This window comes from Terrapene carolina, unplaced genomic scaffold, assembly GCF_002925995.2.
Source record: "Terrapene carolina triunguis isolate 2854851 unplaced genomic scaffold, T_m_triunguis-2.0 Scaffold89, whole genome shotgun sequence".
NCBI lineage: Eukaryota > Metazoa > Chordata > Testudines > Emydidae > Terrapene > Terrapene triunguis.
Window position 1 is genome coordinate 191375 of NW_020664440.1, and position 17315 is coordinate 208689.

Consider the following 17315-nt stretch of genomic DNA (forward strand, 5'->3'; position numbering starts at 1 on the left):
TGCATTAGTGTATAGACATCTAAGATGGTCATTAGATTTCAAGGTATTCAAGATCTTTGCACCAAAACCCCAAGTGGGAATTTACTAACATTATAAAAAAAGCAGCATAAAGTGCTAAAAATGCACAGAATTGCTCCCCCCTTCTCAGCAGGACTAGACGCCTGAAAGAAATGTTGACGTGCTCTCCCTTACATCTTTAGTGTGAGCACTGATGTAGTTGGCTGTTTCAGAGTCGTCTGCACACTTGGTGAGCCATTTCCGGATGGTGGCACAGTCTGTGGGCGCATGGTACATCTGCCGACACTTGAAACTTAACAGGAAGAGAAAGAAATTCCAGAGTTAATACATTGGGTTAATAACCAGGAAGTCAGTCTTTCTTCATGACCAGGATCTGGATGGGAAATAGGTGTGAGGAGACAAGCAGTTCGTTCCTAAATACCACAACGAGAGGGGCTGGGTTCAAGCTTTAGAACGCACACCAGGTCCTTCTGGGAATGATCACTTCCTTCTCCTGAAACGCTAACATATCACTACCTCGCTTCTGAATGGATGCGAATACAGGGCTCCCTCTCAGACAAGTGAGCATCTGGCTGTCTGATGAGCAGCCATCCTCTTTTCCCTGGAGCCCCTGCATCACTTTTATGATAATGGAGCAAGCCTAAGTCATCCCAGATAAATTCCAAATAGCCTCCTGTTCAGGGTTAACCGCATGCAGCTAGTGGGAGGCTTGGTTACTACCCCATGTATATTACTGTCCCTGGACACTCAAGATGCAGCTAGACCTTTGGAGTAGGGGGCGACAGAAGATACTCAAGCAGCAACCCTTTCAATATTACTCCCAGTTCTGTTACTCCTCTCCTGGACACTGCAAGCCAGGAAAGCACCATTAGCTTTCCTATCCAGTGCAAGTTTATTCTTATGCTGGGGAGGACCTCACGCACATAGAACTTTAAAGATATTCTAGACTTCATACACAGAAATCAACTGACATCTTATCCGAATGCTACACTTTGTTTCTATGCATGTTTAGGAGCATTCATACCATGGAAGCCTGTGTGTGTATTTAGGCTGAGTCCCTTGGCTTTATGGTTCTCTGGATATTGGGAATGCACTAGAGACTCTGGGAAGCAGATATACAAACACAGGCAGCAGATAGGTTCCAGCAGCAGCCACTAAGGCTTCGTACCCAAAATCACTCACCAATGCTTGTATCATAATTTGTAGATTAATCCAAGCTACAGAAGAAACTAGACAAGACTTGTTTTCCTTGATTACTAAGAGCCCAATTTTCAGAGGTGCTCAGAACCCACAGCTCCCATTGAGTTCAGCGAGAACTGACCACCACTGAAAGGCAGGCCCCGGCCTACACCCTTATTACACAGATGGCTCAAGTTACAAACAATTCTAGTAATGTGTCTGTGGTGCTTCGACACACTAGACCTGTTCTCAAATGAAGTGACCTTAAGGAGAGCATATGCCTGTGCCACATGCTTTCCTCACAGCCTTTAAGCCTTTTACTTCCTTACCAGAAAACTTCATTGCATCGATTGCACTGCACTCGTCGAGCTTTGGGCTCCTGTACCTGTATGACCATGGGGCAGTCTGCACCGGGACACAGCTGCAGCTGGTAATGGCTCTGCAAATACACCGAGTGGCAAGGTTAGCAATTGGTATGGGAGAATAATGATCTCCATTCTTAGTGAGTAAAAGTCCTGCCTTTTGTTAATGTGAATCCGTAGTTCTTAGATCTGGAGAAGACAATGGAAAGAGCCACCAGAAGATGCCCAACAGTGGGCAATCAATCTCTTCTACATGCGGAGGAGGTTAGTTAGATATTAAGTGCTTGTCCCAACAAAAGATTTGGAGGCTTTATATTTTGCATTTGTTCAAAGTTGAGGTTGCAGTGGTTAGTCATGAAATGAGGAAATTCGAGATCCCATCCAGAACGTCAGGAGACCATGATGGGAAACTCCAGACAGATTTAGAATCTCACTCTACTTGAACTCCTTCCCCCCACCTCATATTCCACTCCCCTACTGCCCCAGGGCGTAGACTCTGCTTCTCAATTGTGGCTAGTCTGTCCCCTCCCTGTGACTCCCCACAGTTACTGGGGAGATGGTGTCACTAGAGTACTTCCTTCTCCGTCCAAGTCACCGAGTTACTTCCTCTAAATCTTGTCTTAAACATTCTTGTTCTCTCTAGCTTAGATACGACTCACGAAGCTTTGCAGAGTGAAGGCACGTACAAAGGATGCTGTAGGATAGTGACCTGCGCTGCATCGGGATGAGGGGCAAGTCTGTAGCTGCCTAAAAATATTTCTTGGTCTTGCACCAATATTTAACATTCAGCTTGAGTTTCTCCGCTCTAACACTAGAGCACTCTGCTTCAAGATATGGGCCAGGCACCAGCTGCAGTCACTGGGATGACATTAGAGCAAAATTTACTCTGGCAAATCATTTGAGAACTCTGACAGTGAGGCCTGCACCACAGCATGAGCCACAGACAACATGCCTGTCAGCTACAATCCTGCAGCAGCTACTGCATCTCCAGCCCCTGACTTCTCTAGAGAGGCATCATCAAGACGCCCAGATAGCAAGATCAATATTTTACGAGTCATTCATGATTTTGGGTGCCCAGCTTGGGACACTTGACAGCAGCATTTCTCAAGTGCCGCCACCAGGGGCTTTTCTTGCGGCCACAGCCTCCTGGGCTGTGATTGGGGGCGGGGAGGAGCAAAGCAGAGGCCCCTCCCACTCCCTGGTGCTCTTGGATGCACCACCTTTGTGATAGTTGCTGGAGCTGCCAGCAGGGGTTGGGTCCTGCCCCACTCTGGAGACACCTTGGGCACAGTGCGGGAGGACCAGGCAGCCAGTGAGTCCCATCTGCCCAGGGGCAGCAGGGCTCAGGCTTTGGGCTCCAGTCCCAGGCTCCGGCTGTGCGGTGGTGGGCCCCAGGCTCCAGCCGCAGGGCTTCGGGTTCTGTCCTCCGGCCACAGGGCTTCAGGCTCCAGCCCCCCACTGCCTCCCCTGGCCATCCACCTCCCCACCCCCATCACCTGTGGCCCCCTCTGCCTCCCCTGACGTCCCATCCAGGGCTTAATTTGTCCCCAGACTTGCCAGGGCTGAGTAATTCTGCTGTGAAAAACAATACTTGTATGTTTGTTAATATCACTTTTCACAACAGACTTACTAGCTAGCAATAAATACATTACAATGATTTGGATGTGTGTATGTGCATATTTATTTGTTTTTCCTAAAGCTAATTAAATAATGTAGGAAAAAGTGTGAGTGGCCACCAGCAAGAGTTAGTGGCCACACTCTGAGGCCACCAAATAATTTGTCTTGAGAACCCCTGCTTTACAGGGTCCTGTTTTGCAAGGGGAGGGTGCTCAGCATTTTTGGAAAAAAACAAGCCCTTTTAAGAGGTCTCAAGTTGGGCCCTAAAAAATGAAGCTCCCAATCTAGTCACTTCTGAAAATCTTGGCCCAAATATCTGACTACTGGGAAGGGTCAGGGCACAGGCCTACAGGAACATGAAGCAGAAAATACCTCCACGTAGTCCCTGAAGAGGTAGCGCCGATATTTGTCTTTCAGCTCCTCACTAGGCAGCAATGGAAACACAAAGTCTTCTGGTGTCCGAAGTGGACAGTCCTGAGCCATGCAGGAGACCCCTATTAAAAACAGAGGACAGTTGCTGCACGGTGCGATATGAACTGAGAAACTCATGCACGCAGATCAGAGATGTGCTGGTCCCAACACAGCTTCTCAGGTGCAATTAATTGTTCTGATGCAAGTGATACAACAGTTCCATTTATCAGGGCTGCTGAAAAGCTGGAGTCCAGCTGCTTTCAGTGGAAGATGACTGAGGCAAGGGCATCTTGGGCGGTCCCAGTTTCACCAGTCAAAACACCTATACGTGTGAAGTTACTGCTGTCAGGTGAGGAGAAGCCAGTCAACCTGCAGTAGCAATGGCTACTGATGGCTTCCACCAACACACAGGGGGCCCGTGGAAATACACTCAAAGACCCCTATACACTCAAATGCCAAGAGACATCAAGGACGAAGTGCTCATGAAGAATTGCAACCTTTAAACACCGCAGTCTTGCAGCTTCAAACACCTCAGTGATGATGTGATAATTGGGCCTACAAATTTCCCCTAATTGTGAGTTCAGCTCTAAGGAGTGAGTGGAAGTTAATAAAATGTCACAGTAACCTATAACAATAAATGTGGATGGAAAAAGGTGCAAAAAGTCGACAGAAAAACAGAATTAGTACAAACAAAAAGGCCTCCTGACATAATTCCAGGACTGTGTTAAGGTCATGCCTAGAAAACAAGAACAGTGAGAGTCTGGGAGTCAATGAACCTAAATTGGTGAGACAGTACTTAGGCCTAATTGATAGACAACATAACGAGGGGATGGGCTATTCCACTCATCAGTCCCTTTTGGAGCCCTCAAAAAGAGACCCTGGGGGAACTAAGCTGACTACCACAACGCTGGCTGACTGAAAGACAAGAGAAAGGGAAGGAGCAAGTTACAAAGTAGCAGCCGTGTTAGTCTGTATCTGCAAAAAGAACAGGAGTACTTGTGGCACCTTAGAGACTAGCAAATTTATTTCAGCATAAGCTTTCGTGGGCTACAGCTCACTTCTTCAGATGCATAGAGTGGAGCACACAGACAGAAGATATTTATACATACAGAGAACATGAAAAGGTGGAAGTACACATACCAATTGTAAGAGGCCAATCAGTTGAGATGAGCTATCAGTAGCAGCAGAAGAAAAAACTTTGAAGTGATAATTGAGATGACCCATAGAAGGTGTGAGGAGAACTTAACATGGGTGGAAAAAAATTCAATTAGTGTAATGACCCAACCGTTCCCAGTCTCTGTTTAGGCCTAAGTTAATTGTGTCTAATTTGCATATTAATTCGAGTTCAGCAGTCTCTCTTTGGAGTCTGTTTTTGAAGTTTTTTGTTGCAAAACTGACACCTTCAAGTCTGTCACTGAGTGATTAGAGAGGTTGAAGTTATTCTCCCACTGGTTTTTGAATGTTATGATTCCTGATGTCAGACTTGTGTCCATTTATTCTTTTGCGTAGAGACTGCCCAGTTTGGCCAATGTACATGGCAGAGGGGCATTGCTGGTACATGATGGCATATATCACGTTGGTAGATGTGCAGGTGAACGAGCCCCTGATGGTGTGGCTGACGTGGTTAGGTCCTATGATGGTGTCACTTGAATAGCTATGTGGACAGAGCTGGCATCGGGCTTTGTTGCAAGGATAGGTTAGTGTTTTTGTTGTATGGTGTGCGGTTGCTGGTGAGTATTTGCTTAAGGTTGGGAGGCTGTCTGTAAGCGAGGACTGGTCTGTCTCCCAAGATCTGTGAGAGTGCGGGATCATCTTTCAGGATAGGTTGTAGATCTTTGATGATGCGCTGGAGAGGTTTCAGTTGGGGGCTGAAGGTGGCGGCTAGTGGCGTTCTGTTATTTTCTTTGTTGGGCCTGTCCCGTAGTAGGTGGCTTCTGGGTACTCTTCTGGCTCTGTCAATCTGTTTTTTCACTTCAGCAGGTGGGTATTGTAGTTTTAAGAATGCTTGATAGAGATCTTGTAGGTGTTTATCTCTGTCTGAGGGATTGGAGCAAATGCGGTTGTATCTTAGAGCTTGGCTGTAGACAATGGATCGTGTGGTGTGTCCTGGATGGAAGCTGGAGGCATGTAGGTAAGTATAGCGGTCAGTGGGTTTCCGGTATAGGGTGGTGTTTATGTGACCATCGCTTATTAGCACAGTAGTGTCTAGGAAATGGACCGCTTGTGTGGATTGGTCTAGGCTGAGATTGATGGTGGGATGGAAATTGTTAAAATCATGATGGAATTCATCGAGGGCTTCTTTTCCATGGGTCCAGATGATGAAGATATCATCAATGTAGCGCAAGTAGAGTAGGGGCGTTAGGGAACGAGAGCTAAGGAAGCGTTGTTCTAAGTCAGCCATAAAGATGTTGGCATACTGTGGGGCCATGCTGCTACTGATAGCTCATCTCAACTGATTGGCCTCTTACAATTGGTATGTGTACTTCCACCTTTTCATGTTCTCTGTATGTATAAATATCTTCTGTCTGTGTGTTCCACTCTATGCATCTGAAGAAGTGGGCTGTAGCCCACGAAAGCTTATGCTGAAATAAATTTGTTAGTCTCTAAGGAAGGAGCAAGCTTCACTATCATGGTTGCCACCTGCACCCTGAGCCGTCTTCATCCTAGTCCTGAAAGATGCCCTGGCCAGGCGAGACCAAATTAGGGGGAGCCAAATGACATTCACCACCAGCTCTAGCTAAATCCCTAATACCACCTGGGATGTGAAACTGCGCTACTTTCCCACCCCGCGGTGTGTGTTTTTCCTTCCCCACTTTATTTCTTGTCCTGCCTAGCCCTCTAATTTTTCCTTCTATTTACAAGAGTCTGGCTTAGTTGGCCAAGACCGTATACAGCCACACTGCTGTAAGTCTCTGTCCAGAAAGAGGCAGCTAAACGTAATACCTTAAACAGCCCAACGCTGGTACAAGTTTGCCAGGTCTCGGGGTGGCTGATAAGATCACATGCTATGCCTATGTTTTTCCAGCAGGGAGAGTGCAAGTGAGTCCATCACAGAGGCAGAAGTTGCATTTTCTACCTTTGCTGTTCTTTTCTCTTCCTCTTTCGTGTGTGTTCATCTTATTTCGTCTTCTACAAAACGGGATTGGATTTTAACAACTGCTCCAGCCCATCTTAACTAACTTTTCTCTTTTCCCCAAAAAGGATCATTATTACCATCCAAGAGAGATTCACATGTGGGTTTTTCCCCCTCTAAAGACTCTCCAACTAAAGGGGAAGGGTACAAGAGATGTTAAGATGAAAGCCTTACTTAATATTTTACATTTCAAATGCTTTGACTGCCCCCCCCAACCCATATTTTTAATACAGGGCTAAAGAGATTTTTAACGATGTTTGCGCCATGGTACTAAGCAGGCTGAGGTCTTTGTATTCTAAACCCTGAACCTTGTTTAAAACTGTTTAATGTTGGACATTTACAGGATCATGATAAAGCCTTCACCTCTTTGGGCCCATATATTCCACCTAAATTAATGCAACAGTGACTGTGATCACAGCCTGGCAGGATCAGAAAGATGAGAGCAAGAAAGAAAGAGAACACAGACCAAAAGCTAGGTCCAATTTATAGCAGTGTTGCCATAAGTACGGATACTTAAGTCCATATTATAAGTGCTATATACACCATTACAGAAGTACTTTTAAGTACAAGTATGCTGTGGAAATAGTACTTATAAAGAGATAAGTAAAAGAACAAGAACTTCCAACTCCTGTATTCCCTGCAATTGTTAGGTCAATTTATGGACAACTACTTAAATAATATAAGCACAGAGTGGAAGAGAAAAAACCAGCAACAATGAAGTTGTATTCATATACATAAATAGCCAAGGAATAACCATGACAAAATATCCCCAATTTCCCAACAGCCCTGCCGTGTTGGAGCATGCCCAGGGGCTGGTGAGCATTTCCTACACCACCCTGCAGGGGATGCAGCTATGGGTCCTGTTTTCTCTGTGCAGGACATCGAGAGGTATGTGTCTCCTCGCTGCTGCTGGCCTGGGCCAGGCAGCGAGTCTCCCTGATGCCGGCTGCAGTGACCTATCAGAAGTGAAGTGGTGGGGCCACTACACTCCTTGGCTGGTGCACCAGCCAGGCTAACAGAACAAAGCCTGGGCAGTCAGAGCTCAGAGCCCGAAGGTCCCAAGTCAGGGCAATGGGTCCTGGGCCTGTCGGAACCCAGGACAGTCGGGAGAGATGTGATTTTTAAAAAAAACAAACCAAGGCTGTTTTGAAGAAGTACTTGCAGATTAGGAAAAAGTTATGTATGCTTGAAGTACCTTTAAAATGTACTTAAACCCAAGTGCTAAGTACAGACTCTTTAAAGTACTTAATTAGAAATATATAGAGCACTTCAAAATCCGTCAGTATGTACAAATGTACTTGAGTACACGGGAGTGGTGATTTATAGTTCCTTGTTGGGAGGCAGTGGCATCCTCTAGGGACCAGGGTAAGATTACCAAGATCCTGGCAATTATGGATTCAGTCCAAACCAGCAGCCAGTTTAAATATTGAAGGCACTGATTTTCCATACAGATCAACTGTATGTTTCATTTTCTCAATATTAAGATATTAAAAAGTGACTGGTCCAGCTGCCTTGGGGAGTGGGGGAGGTGGTGAGGAGGTCAATGCATCAAATAAAAACCCACCAAAGTGTCTGCCTTGAACTCACCAACTCCGACACCATCCTTGACGAGTACTGTACAATGCTGCTCCCAGCAGCTACGGCAAAACTGGTGCTGACAAGCCAGAGAGAGTAAGTTCTCCTTTCGGACAAACTGCATACACACTGCGCAGTGATGGGAGGAATGTACCATTGTCTGAAAGAGAGGTGCAAATCAGAGTTGGGCTGAAACGGGTCCTGGCATCACTTAGCTCTGCTGGTCCTGTAAGCCCAAAATGACCATCACCTGCCCTTACGTGGCACTGTTGTGGAAGGAGCCCAGTGTTGTCTTTAAAACTTTACCCCAGGACAGACTCACCTTCACCTAATTCAGACTGCCCTTGGCTTCAGCCCATCAGAGTCTGGGAGAAGGAGCCATCTAGGAAAGGAGCATGCTGCTTCACCAATTAATTCTTTTTAGGAGCCTTTTAGGTGCCAGAGGACAACAGACAAGTCTTTCACTTTCCTCATCCCAGTCACTAGACTGCCTGTGCCTCGGATCTGGTGTATTACCCACAAGGAGATTTGTTTTTCTGGTCTCCATCCTTGTCCTGCTACCAAATGCAGATTGACCATCCCTTTGAAATACACCATTGCATTATTTCTTTCTTCAGTTAGTTTTTCCGTCTATCTTGTTAGCAGAGGTCAGTTCAAAGGGACTTGTTCATTCACTGTCTGGCTAGATCCCAGGAAGCAATCGTTCTGGGAACTCACCTATCAGTGTCTGTTTGGCTGGACAGCAATTTCAGATGACAAATGATGCAAGCCAATGTAGCACCTTTATGCACATCAGTGTTTGTGGGGAGGGAAAGCAGATCCCAGTCCACTGTGAAGTTCAAGGAACCTCTCCTATCTCTTCACCTTCACTTGTGCCACATATTGCATGCAGACACCATCCTTCTGGCTGAGGAGGAATGGGCAGGATTCATTGCAAAGTCAATGTTACTCCCAGGCCCTGCTGGTCCAGGAAGCAAGTCACTAGGAAACAATCTGCATCTCCCATGTGGTCGTGTAGAACGAGCCACTAAGCAACACATGCAGCCCTTAGCTACTCATGTTATGTTTCATCTCACCCTTACAAGTTGAAGGGGAAGTAGGTTAACAGAGCACCATCAGAAGCAAGATTCTGCCTCCACATCTGGAAGCAAAGTTTATACACCCATTTGTCCCTTTCAGACTGAAGCCATAATGCAAATCCCTTTCTAACGCCTTAAAGCTTTGGTACCTTCCAGAGAAACCTGCATGGGATAACTCACCTCCCAGGCCTGACTATGCATTCTTAGAACACAGCCACTGCTGAACGAGAGTGCAAGAGCCTGTTCACACTAGGAGTATAACCCTGTTGTAGCATCATCATCTGCCACAGTAGGACCATCTTTGTTCTAGGAGACCGATTCCTATTGTTGCTAAGAACAGTTCTCTAACAGTGTTAGGGATCGCTTATTGCCTAGACCCCTAGATCAAGTAAACATTTATTTGGGCAGCAGGCAGTTTCCCCAGTTCTAGCTAATTGTCTCACCTATAATTCTCTTGTAGACTTGCTGCAGAAGGACCCACTGTTTCTTGGCAAGTAGAAAGGATTTCCACCATTCCCATTTTTATACACATCATAGTTTCACTCCAAGAAAAGCAACTTTTATCAGCTGTTTGGTTCAGATTCTCAGACTCTCCCCTCGAATCTTCTAGCTGGTGCCCTTCCCTATGGCATTCTAGAATACATGCTCTTCCCCCCACTTCTCCCATCCACATAGCATAAGCAGATTCAGAGGAACACTGAAAATACTTTCTCCTCTAACCTACGCTGAAGGAATTCTCCGGGGCAGGTGTGTATTCCTAGGTGGCAGCATAACGAGCATTTTCATTTAGGGTTGTGTACAGAACTTCCACAACCTGGGGCCTATATAGTCTGCATTCAAGACGTGGTGCATTCCAGAGCATTAAATGTGTTTCCACAAACTGTGTAAACACACTTTACAATACAATCTTAAATGCATGAGACCTATTGGGACCAGTACCTCAGTTTAGACAGCTTGCAGTCAGAGTGGGTCTTTCCACTGATGAAGAGGGACAATTCCTCCTTCCATAATGTTGCCTTCACATGTGGAAAAATCTGGTTGTTCATAGAGGGGCACTACTATAACAAATTACCTTGAGAGTAGCACCTCAAGGTCCCAGCCAAGATCAGAACCGCACTGTGACAGGCATTATATAAACATGGTAAGAGAAGTCTCTCCCCGAAGAGTTCACATGGTAATAGACCAGGCAACCAACGCAGTATGTTCATTTTACAGAGAGGGAACTGAAGCAGAGTGACTTGCCCCAGCAAAGCACGTAGCAGAGCTAGGAACTGGACCCAGATTTTCCAAGCCCTAATCCAATGCCTTAACTACCTCACCCTTCCTCCCAAAGGCACAGAACAGCATTTCAGAGGAGGACACCTAGATGAAAGCAGATACAAGAAAACTAGATCAAATTCGTAAGTGCTCAGGGCCCTTTTCACAACATATGTAGTAAAGATTAAATTAGTCTGGAACCCAAATATGCTAGAGAGTTTATTTTAAGTTCATGCACCCTTCCACTTTTAGCTTTTTTCTTTTTCTTCTTCATCAGTAGTAGCTACAAGTTGACTCAGATGCAACAGAAACTATCCATTGTAAAAACCAGCCTCCTCTAGATCCAATAGTCTGTAATCCAGTTTCTGACAAGTCACAATCCATTCCCAGAATAACTATTTGTGACATAACACATTGGATTGCAACACCCACAGCGAATGAATCCTGTAAACATGCAGTAGGAAGCTTCTAACTGAGAGGCAAGTTTCCAAGGACTCTGGCCACCACTGCTTCAAAACCTAAACTGTGGGTTCAAAGGTCACTGTGAAACTGGTTGGGAAGAAGCATCCTTTGTAGATTAGCCTCAACATCCTCGAGCAGAGCAATGCAGCCACCTCAGGGCAACACCTAATTTCAGTAACAAATAGGCCTTATTTTCTCTATCAACTCACAGTTCTCCTAAAGCCTCTCTTAGAAACAAACAGAGAGCAAGATCAGAAGAGCCCTCTTGGGCCATGCAGTCTGCTCCTGTGGATTCTGCAGAACTCTCACTCACATGTTTTATCTAACGTGCTCTTGAAGAGCTACAGTGATTTAATTTACTCATCTGTAGAGGTTATTCTTGAACATTAACTGCAACGCCATATGAAGGCTTACATTTAAGTGCCAGAGACATCTTGGCTATGTCTCATTGTAAAACAGCAGCAGGAGGTATTGGGTTAAAGGTTTAAAACACTAAGTCTGCAAAAAATGTTAGTGTGAGGCAGGCCATGCCGTGAGTAAGGTGATCCTAGAATGGGGTGGGGCAGACTGAAGTTGCCAGTTACTTACATGTTTGGATGAGGTGGGTTGAACTCGTGCTTCCACTAGCAACTGGGCAGAATTGGACTTGTGCCTGGAAGGGTGAATTTAAGAATTAAATTCTTGCACCAAACTGCATTTTGATTTTACAAGAACCATTTTGCGACTAATGAAGAGCAGCTTCTGGCTGAACGGGAGTGGAGTCTCACAGGATACTTGATCCAGGAAAGGCTATGCCCATTCTTCATGGAGGCCCTTAATGCAGCAACGTGGGCTCTTGCTAATAAAACCCTCCTTTTTTGGACATAACTAGCATAGGGTTGCCAACTTTCTACTCGCACAAAACCGAACACCCTTGCCCCACCCCTCCTCTGAGGCCCCGCCCCCACTCACTCCATCCCCCCTCCCGCTGTTGCTCGCTCTCCCCACCCTCCCTCACTCGCTCATTTTCACCGGGCTGGTCGGGGGTTGGGGTGCGGGAAGGGGTGGGGCCAGCAATGAGGAGTTCAGGGGGCGGGAGGGGGTTCTGGGCTGAGGCAATGGGTTGGGATGCAAGAGGGGGTGAGGGCTCTAGCTGGGGGTGCGGGCTCTGGGTTGCAGGAGGGGGTTGGGGGGTGCAGCCAAGGGGTTCAGAGTATAGAAGGGGGCTCTGGGCTGAGGCAGGGGGCTGGGGAGTGGAAAGAGGTACGGGTTCTGTGGGTGGGGGTGCGGGTTCCAGGGTGGAGCCAGAAATCAGGGGGTCAGGGTGCAGGAAGGGGGTTCTGGGCTGGGGGTTGGTGTGCGGGAGGAGGGGGTGAGGGCTCCGGCTGGGGGTGCGGGCTCTGGGGTGGGACTGGGGATGAGGAGTTTGGAGTGCAGGAGGGTGCTCCGGGCTGGGGCTGAGGGGTTTGGAGGGAAAGAGAGGGATCAGGACTGGGACAGGGGGTTGGCGCGCGGGAGGGAGTGAGGGGTGCAGGCTCAGGCGGTGCTTACCTCAAGCAGCTCCTGGAAGCAGCGGCATGTCCCCCCTCCGGCTCCTAAGCGGAAGTGCAGCCAAGCGGCTCTGCGCATTGCCCCATCTGCAGGCACCGCCAAAGGGATCTGCGGAACCGGTGCTTGGGGCAGGGGCAGCGCGTGGAGCCCCTGGCTTCCCCTACATGGAGGAGCTATTGGGGGGGACACGCCGCTGCTTCTGGGAGCCGTGCAGAGCCACTGCCTTAGCCCAGACTTTTAACGGCCCAGTCAGCAGTGCTGACCGGAGCTGCCAGGGTCCTTTTTCGACCGGGCGTTCCGGTCGAAAACTGGGCAACCCTAAACTAGCACTGGCAACCCACCTGGCAACCCTAAACTAGCACTGTTCAAAAAATAGTGACTATGCTTAACAGAGTGGATAAAAATTGTTTTTAATAAAAAACTGGATTTATCTGTCTGTTTTTTAAAATTTACATTAAATACAGTTTTATTTAAAAATATATATTTAAAATTAAATTTGAAATTAAATAGGCCTTTACTTAATATAAAGAAAATAAATTTAAATTTTAAAAATATTAAGCAAGACATGTTTGCTGCAGAAGTTTTAAAGAAAGTCAAACTATTGAACTGGTGGAAGTCACTGGCTAAGCACCTTGGAACCACAGTTTAAGCACTAACCTAACTTTTAGCAGCAGTTCCTTCTGTTGGTGTAGAGAGAATATTTTCTTCATTTCAGTTTATTCGACTAGGTCAGTTCAGTGCCTAGTTGATTCAAAGCTAAGAAACTAATCGTAAGTTGAAAAGAAGGAAAGCTTGTTTTCCTGTTCAAATCGCAGAATAAAAAACTAGGTATAAGAAGGTGAGATTTACTAATTCTAAAATCCTGAAGGAAACAGTGGCCAGAAACAATCAGTTCAATTCACTAATTACAGATATTACTTTCTTTGTTTAATAAATCAGTTGTAAATGCAAAACCTGTTTTGATAAACTTTTTTCTTATGTATGCAGCACATTTTAGGTAATTTTATTTAACAAATTTTTTTAAATGCTGGTATGGTGCATTTGTAATTGAATTCCCATCCAAAAAACTTGACACAAATCAAAAGTCAAAAATTATTTTAAATAAGAAATGCATCATTCGCCATAATAAAAATGCAAAAATTAAGAATCTGACTAAGGAAGAAGCTGTATAATTGCTTAAATAAATCTCAGACACAGAGATTCAAAGACCAAAAGGGACCACTGTGGTTAGCTAACGTGACCTCCTGTATAGCACAGGTCATAGAACTTCCCAAAAATAATTCCTAGAGCAGATATTTTAGAAAAATATCCAATCTTGATTTAAAAATTGCCAGTGTATCCTCCTGGTTAGCAAAAAGAAGCACAAACTAGTGTAAAGTTGTATTTAGTGGCAAATCATCATGTTTTAATAGTTACCAACTAGTGAGAATCAACTTTTTAGGAAAATAAAAGTACTCATGCAAAATGAGATTAAAATCAGTTATTTAAATGACCGTTTCCTGCTTTCTGATTTAAATCACTTTGACATAAATCAGTCCAGCCTGATGTTTAATCCAAATGTGAACTAGATTTCCCTTATATTCTTAGACAGGATAGACCAACAGGATTTTCCTAATCTAAATCCCCTTTCAACAAAGGCTGTTGATATTTCACACTTCAGTTTGGACAGTTTGGTCTCACTTTAATTCCAATACATCATCTAGCTAAATATTTATGCAATTGTATCAGAGCCCCCACGCCCTCCAAGAACACCAAATAAGAAATAAGCAGCATTAGAAGTAGCCACATGTTGCTGTTTGGGGTTTCCAACACTCCAGAGGAAGGTTTTCACAATGGACGTAAACATCACTGAATTAAATCAAAGTCATTTCTATTCACATTGGGATAGGTAAACCTCCTTCTTCTCACTCCATAACTTTTAGGGATTGAAATTAGGGGCCTCCACTGAATTTATATCAAGTGCAGCTAAGGAAGGAAAATGGAAGTTTGACATTGGCTTGAGGACCAGATGCACTAAGAAACAATCTGCAATGTTGCAATTTTAAAAATAAAGCCCCTCCCCAACGTACTCCTGTTCCAGATCTGACCGCTTACATTGCAGAAGAGCAGTGGCTCCCATGCAGAAATCCCACCTTCTGGAGCTAGTTCTAGACTCCCTGGGGACCAGCTACGTACTGTGGGAAGCTTGCTGGCTCCCTCAGTGTGCACCACGGCCATTCAGGAAACTGCGTTTCTCCCACCCTCTCTGGAAGGGGGTGATTGCTACCAGGGGCTCGTGGGGCAGATTCACTCTTACTATTTCTGGACCAGCCAGAAGGAGATGCAAAGAGGCACTGGCCGCTGGCATGTGCTTCTCAGATGGGTTTGGACACCATTTACAGTCTGCCTTTGCAGCTTGTTGATCTGCGATAAGAATTGTTCAGTTCTACTCGAGTCGCTACTGAGCCAGTATCCCACGTCCCAATACCCTGACTCAACATCCTTTCAGTGCTCGCCACAAAAATCACCAACTGGATCCAGAAGGAGCAAAAAGCTTTCATCTGAAAGCATGACTGTCTTGTAAGCCGGCACTAGTTCAGTACCTGTTTATGGCCAGGGATCAGATTCTTCTCTCAGTGGAAAAACTTACTAGAAACAGAGGAGATTCTAAAGGAAATTTTCCCTTTGTTATAATCAACTACTGCTGAAGCTTTCTCAATATACAGGTTCCAATTTAAAGCAAAATGCATTTGCATTGCTTAACAATCCCTTAAAAAGATGGTAGCCTTCCAGGACAAACAAACACCATCTCCCTCCCTTTATTCTACCTACATTAGCTGGTCAGCTAGGGGAATTCACTTGATCAAAATGCAGCCTTCCTCTTCACCCCCCGGGGTACAGTATGCAGCCTCCCTGCTGCCCCAACCGTTCTCTTGTGTAGACATCAGTGGGAAACAGCCTGGTACATTCATATTTGCAAAATAGTGAGAGTGAAAAGCGACTAGCATGGGATACATACAGTTAGTCACACTTACCTTTCCAAAATCTCTGAGACTTGCCAGTGGAAACTAACTAATACAAGCTTAGCAACTGCATGAGACACCTGAGAAAAGAGGAAAAAAAGAATCAAGAGGCATATTTCCAGAGCCCCACCTTGTACACCTAGGAGTTTGCATACACACACACCCATCGCCCCATAATGCAGGTCATTGTTCAGACTTTTCCGTGCTAGTGGTCTGGGCTGGAAATTATTCCTATGAAATTTGTTTCTCAAACCATTACGCACAGTTCATGTTTTTGCTCACTATCAGGTGCCGGGGCCAAAAGAAATCTACAGTAAAACATGCCAATGCCTGCCAGTATTTTCACCTAGAACCTGCAGGCCATTAATTTTCCAGCTCAAGCTTTAAAGAAGGGTCCCAGTTTAAACAGATCCCCTCAATAAAAGGATAAACTATGCCATGGGTGGGGAACGGAGCTACACATACAGCTGTATCTAAGTAACCACTGTTCCAACTGATGCAGCCAAATGTGAGAAACTCAAAACCGGACTGTTGCTTCCCCTGGCTAAGCCTAAAAAGGGTGGGACTCAAGAGAGAGGAGACAGGGACCAGGTCATAATTAAGGTTAAGATTTTGTCACGGTTATTTTTAGTAAAAGTCACGGACAGGTTGTGGGCAACAAACAAAAATTCACGGGAGCCCATGACCCGTCTGTGACTTTTACTAAAAATAAGTGTGTGTGTGGGAGGAATGACAGCTGGAGCCCCATGGGGCAGGGACTGACAGCCCGAGTCCTGCCACAGGGGGCAAGAGAACTGACAGCCTGAGCCCCACCACCACGGCGGGGGCAGGGATGCACAACCGCAGTCCAGGCTCCGGCCGTGGGCACTGACAACTGAAACCTAAGTCACAGAGGTCCGGTAAAGTCATGGAACCAGTCACCTCCATGACTAAAGCGTATTGTTAGTCATAATAGAGCACACTATGCCATGTGAGTTGTGCATGAGCAGACAGACACCCCTTAACGAGCAGGGCGGAGAAGAGGTGACCAGCCGCACACTGGGGCACAGATTATGGTAAGAAAGAAAAGGAAACGTTTAGCTTTCCTGCCACAGGACTAGAGACGGTACAACTTCCAGTGATGGGCTGATGCTCTGCAACAGGTCTGGGGCAGAGGCTAGAATTAAATAATTTCTACTGGCCTGAGCAGGGTAACCCTGTGTAATTTTAGAGAAGGGCTAAATTAAAAATATTTCCAGGTAGCCCCAGAAGAGGAAGCAAGTTAAAAGTTTCAAATCTTACACTGTTATCTTGGTGCAGTATTAACAGGAGCATACAAGTGTGATGGGGCTGTAGGGTAAAGCTGGGGTCTGAACCACATGACAATACAGGTACTGAACACTTGTTTTTAAAATGCGAGGCTGTAAATTAGAGTCACATATGGAGATTCAGATATATTAAGGGCTGACACCTTGGAGGCAGCTCAGGAGAATGGGCACGGTTAGAAGGCTCAGCCGTTAGGACAAGCACTGTACACTGCCTGCTTCGTTTTGACTGAGAAGGATGTTAAAGAGCTGTGTGCTAACTAGAAGAGTAAGTGATTGTCTTGGCCAAAGCTTCTCCACAAAACCACCCCAGATAAAATGCATCAGTTTCAATGATTTATAACTAAGGTTAAGATTTTGTCACAGTTATTTTTAGTAAAAGTCAC

The 17315-nt window shown here is 45.6% G+C and overlaps 1 protein-coding gene across 4 annotated transcripts in view; it reads right to left on the bottom strand.

Moving 5' to 3' along the window:
* ARIH2 (ariadne RBR E3 ubiquitin protein ligase 2) overlaps positions 1 to 17315 on the bottom strand; it is a 47452-nt gene that overhangs the window by 12547 nt on the left and 17590 nt on the right. For all 4 annotated transcript variants that reach the window (XM_026650213.1, XM_024204862.2, XM_024204863.2 and 1 more), the window contains 6 exons: positions 15638 to 15705; positions 11682 to 11745; positions 8308 to 8455; positions 3549 to 3670; positions 1527 to 1636; positions 193 to 310 (listed from right to left, as the gene is read on the bottom strand). In XM_026650213.1, coding sequence (XP_026505998.1) covers positions 193 to 310; positions 1527 to 1636; positions 3549 to 3670; positions 8308 to 8455; positions 11682 to 11745; positions 15638 to 15705 — 630 coding nt within the window. The remainder of the gene's footprint in view (positions 1 to 192; positions 311 to 1526; positions 1637 to 3548; positions 3671 to 8307; positions 8456 to 11681; positions 11746 to 15637; positions 15706 to 17315) is intronic.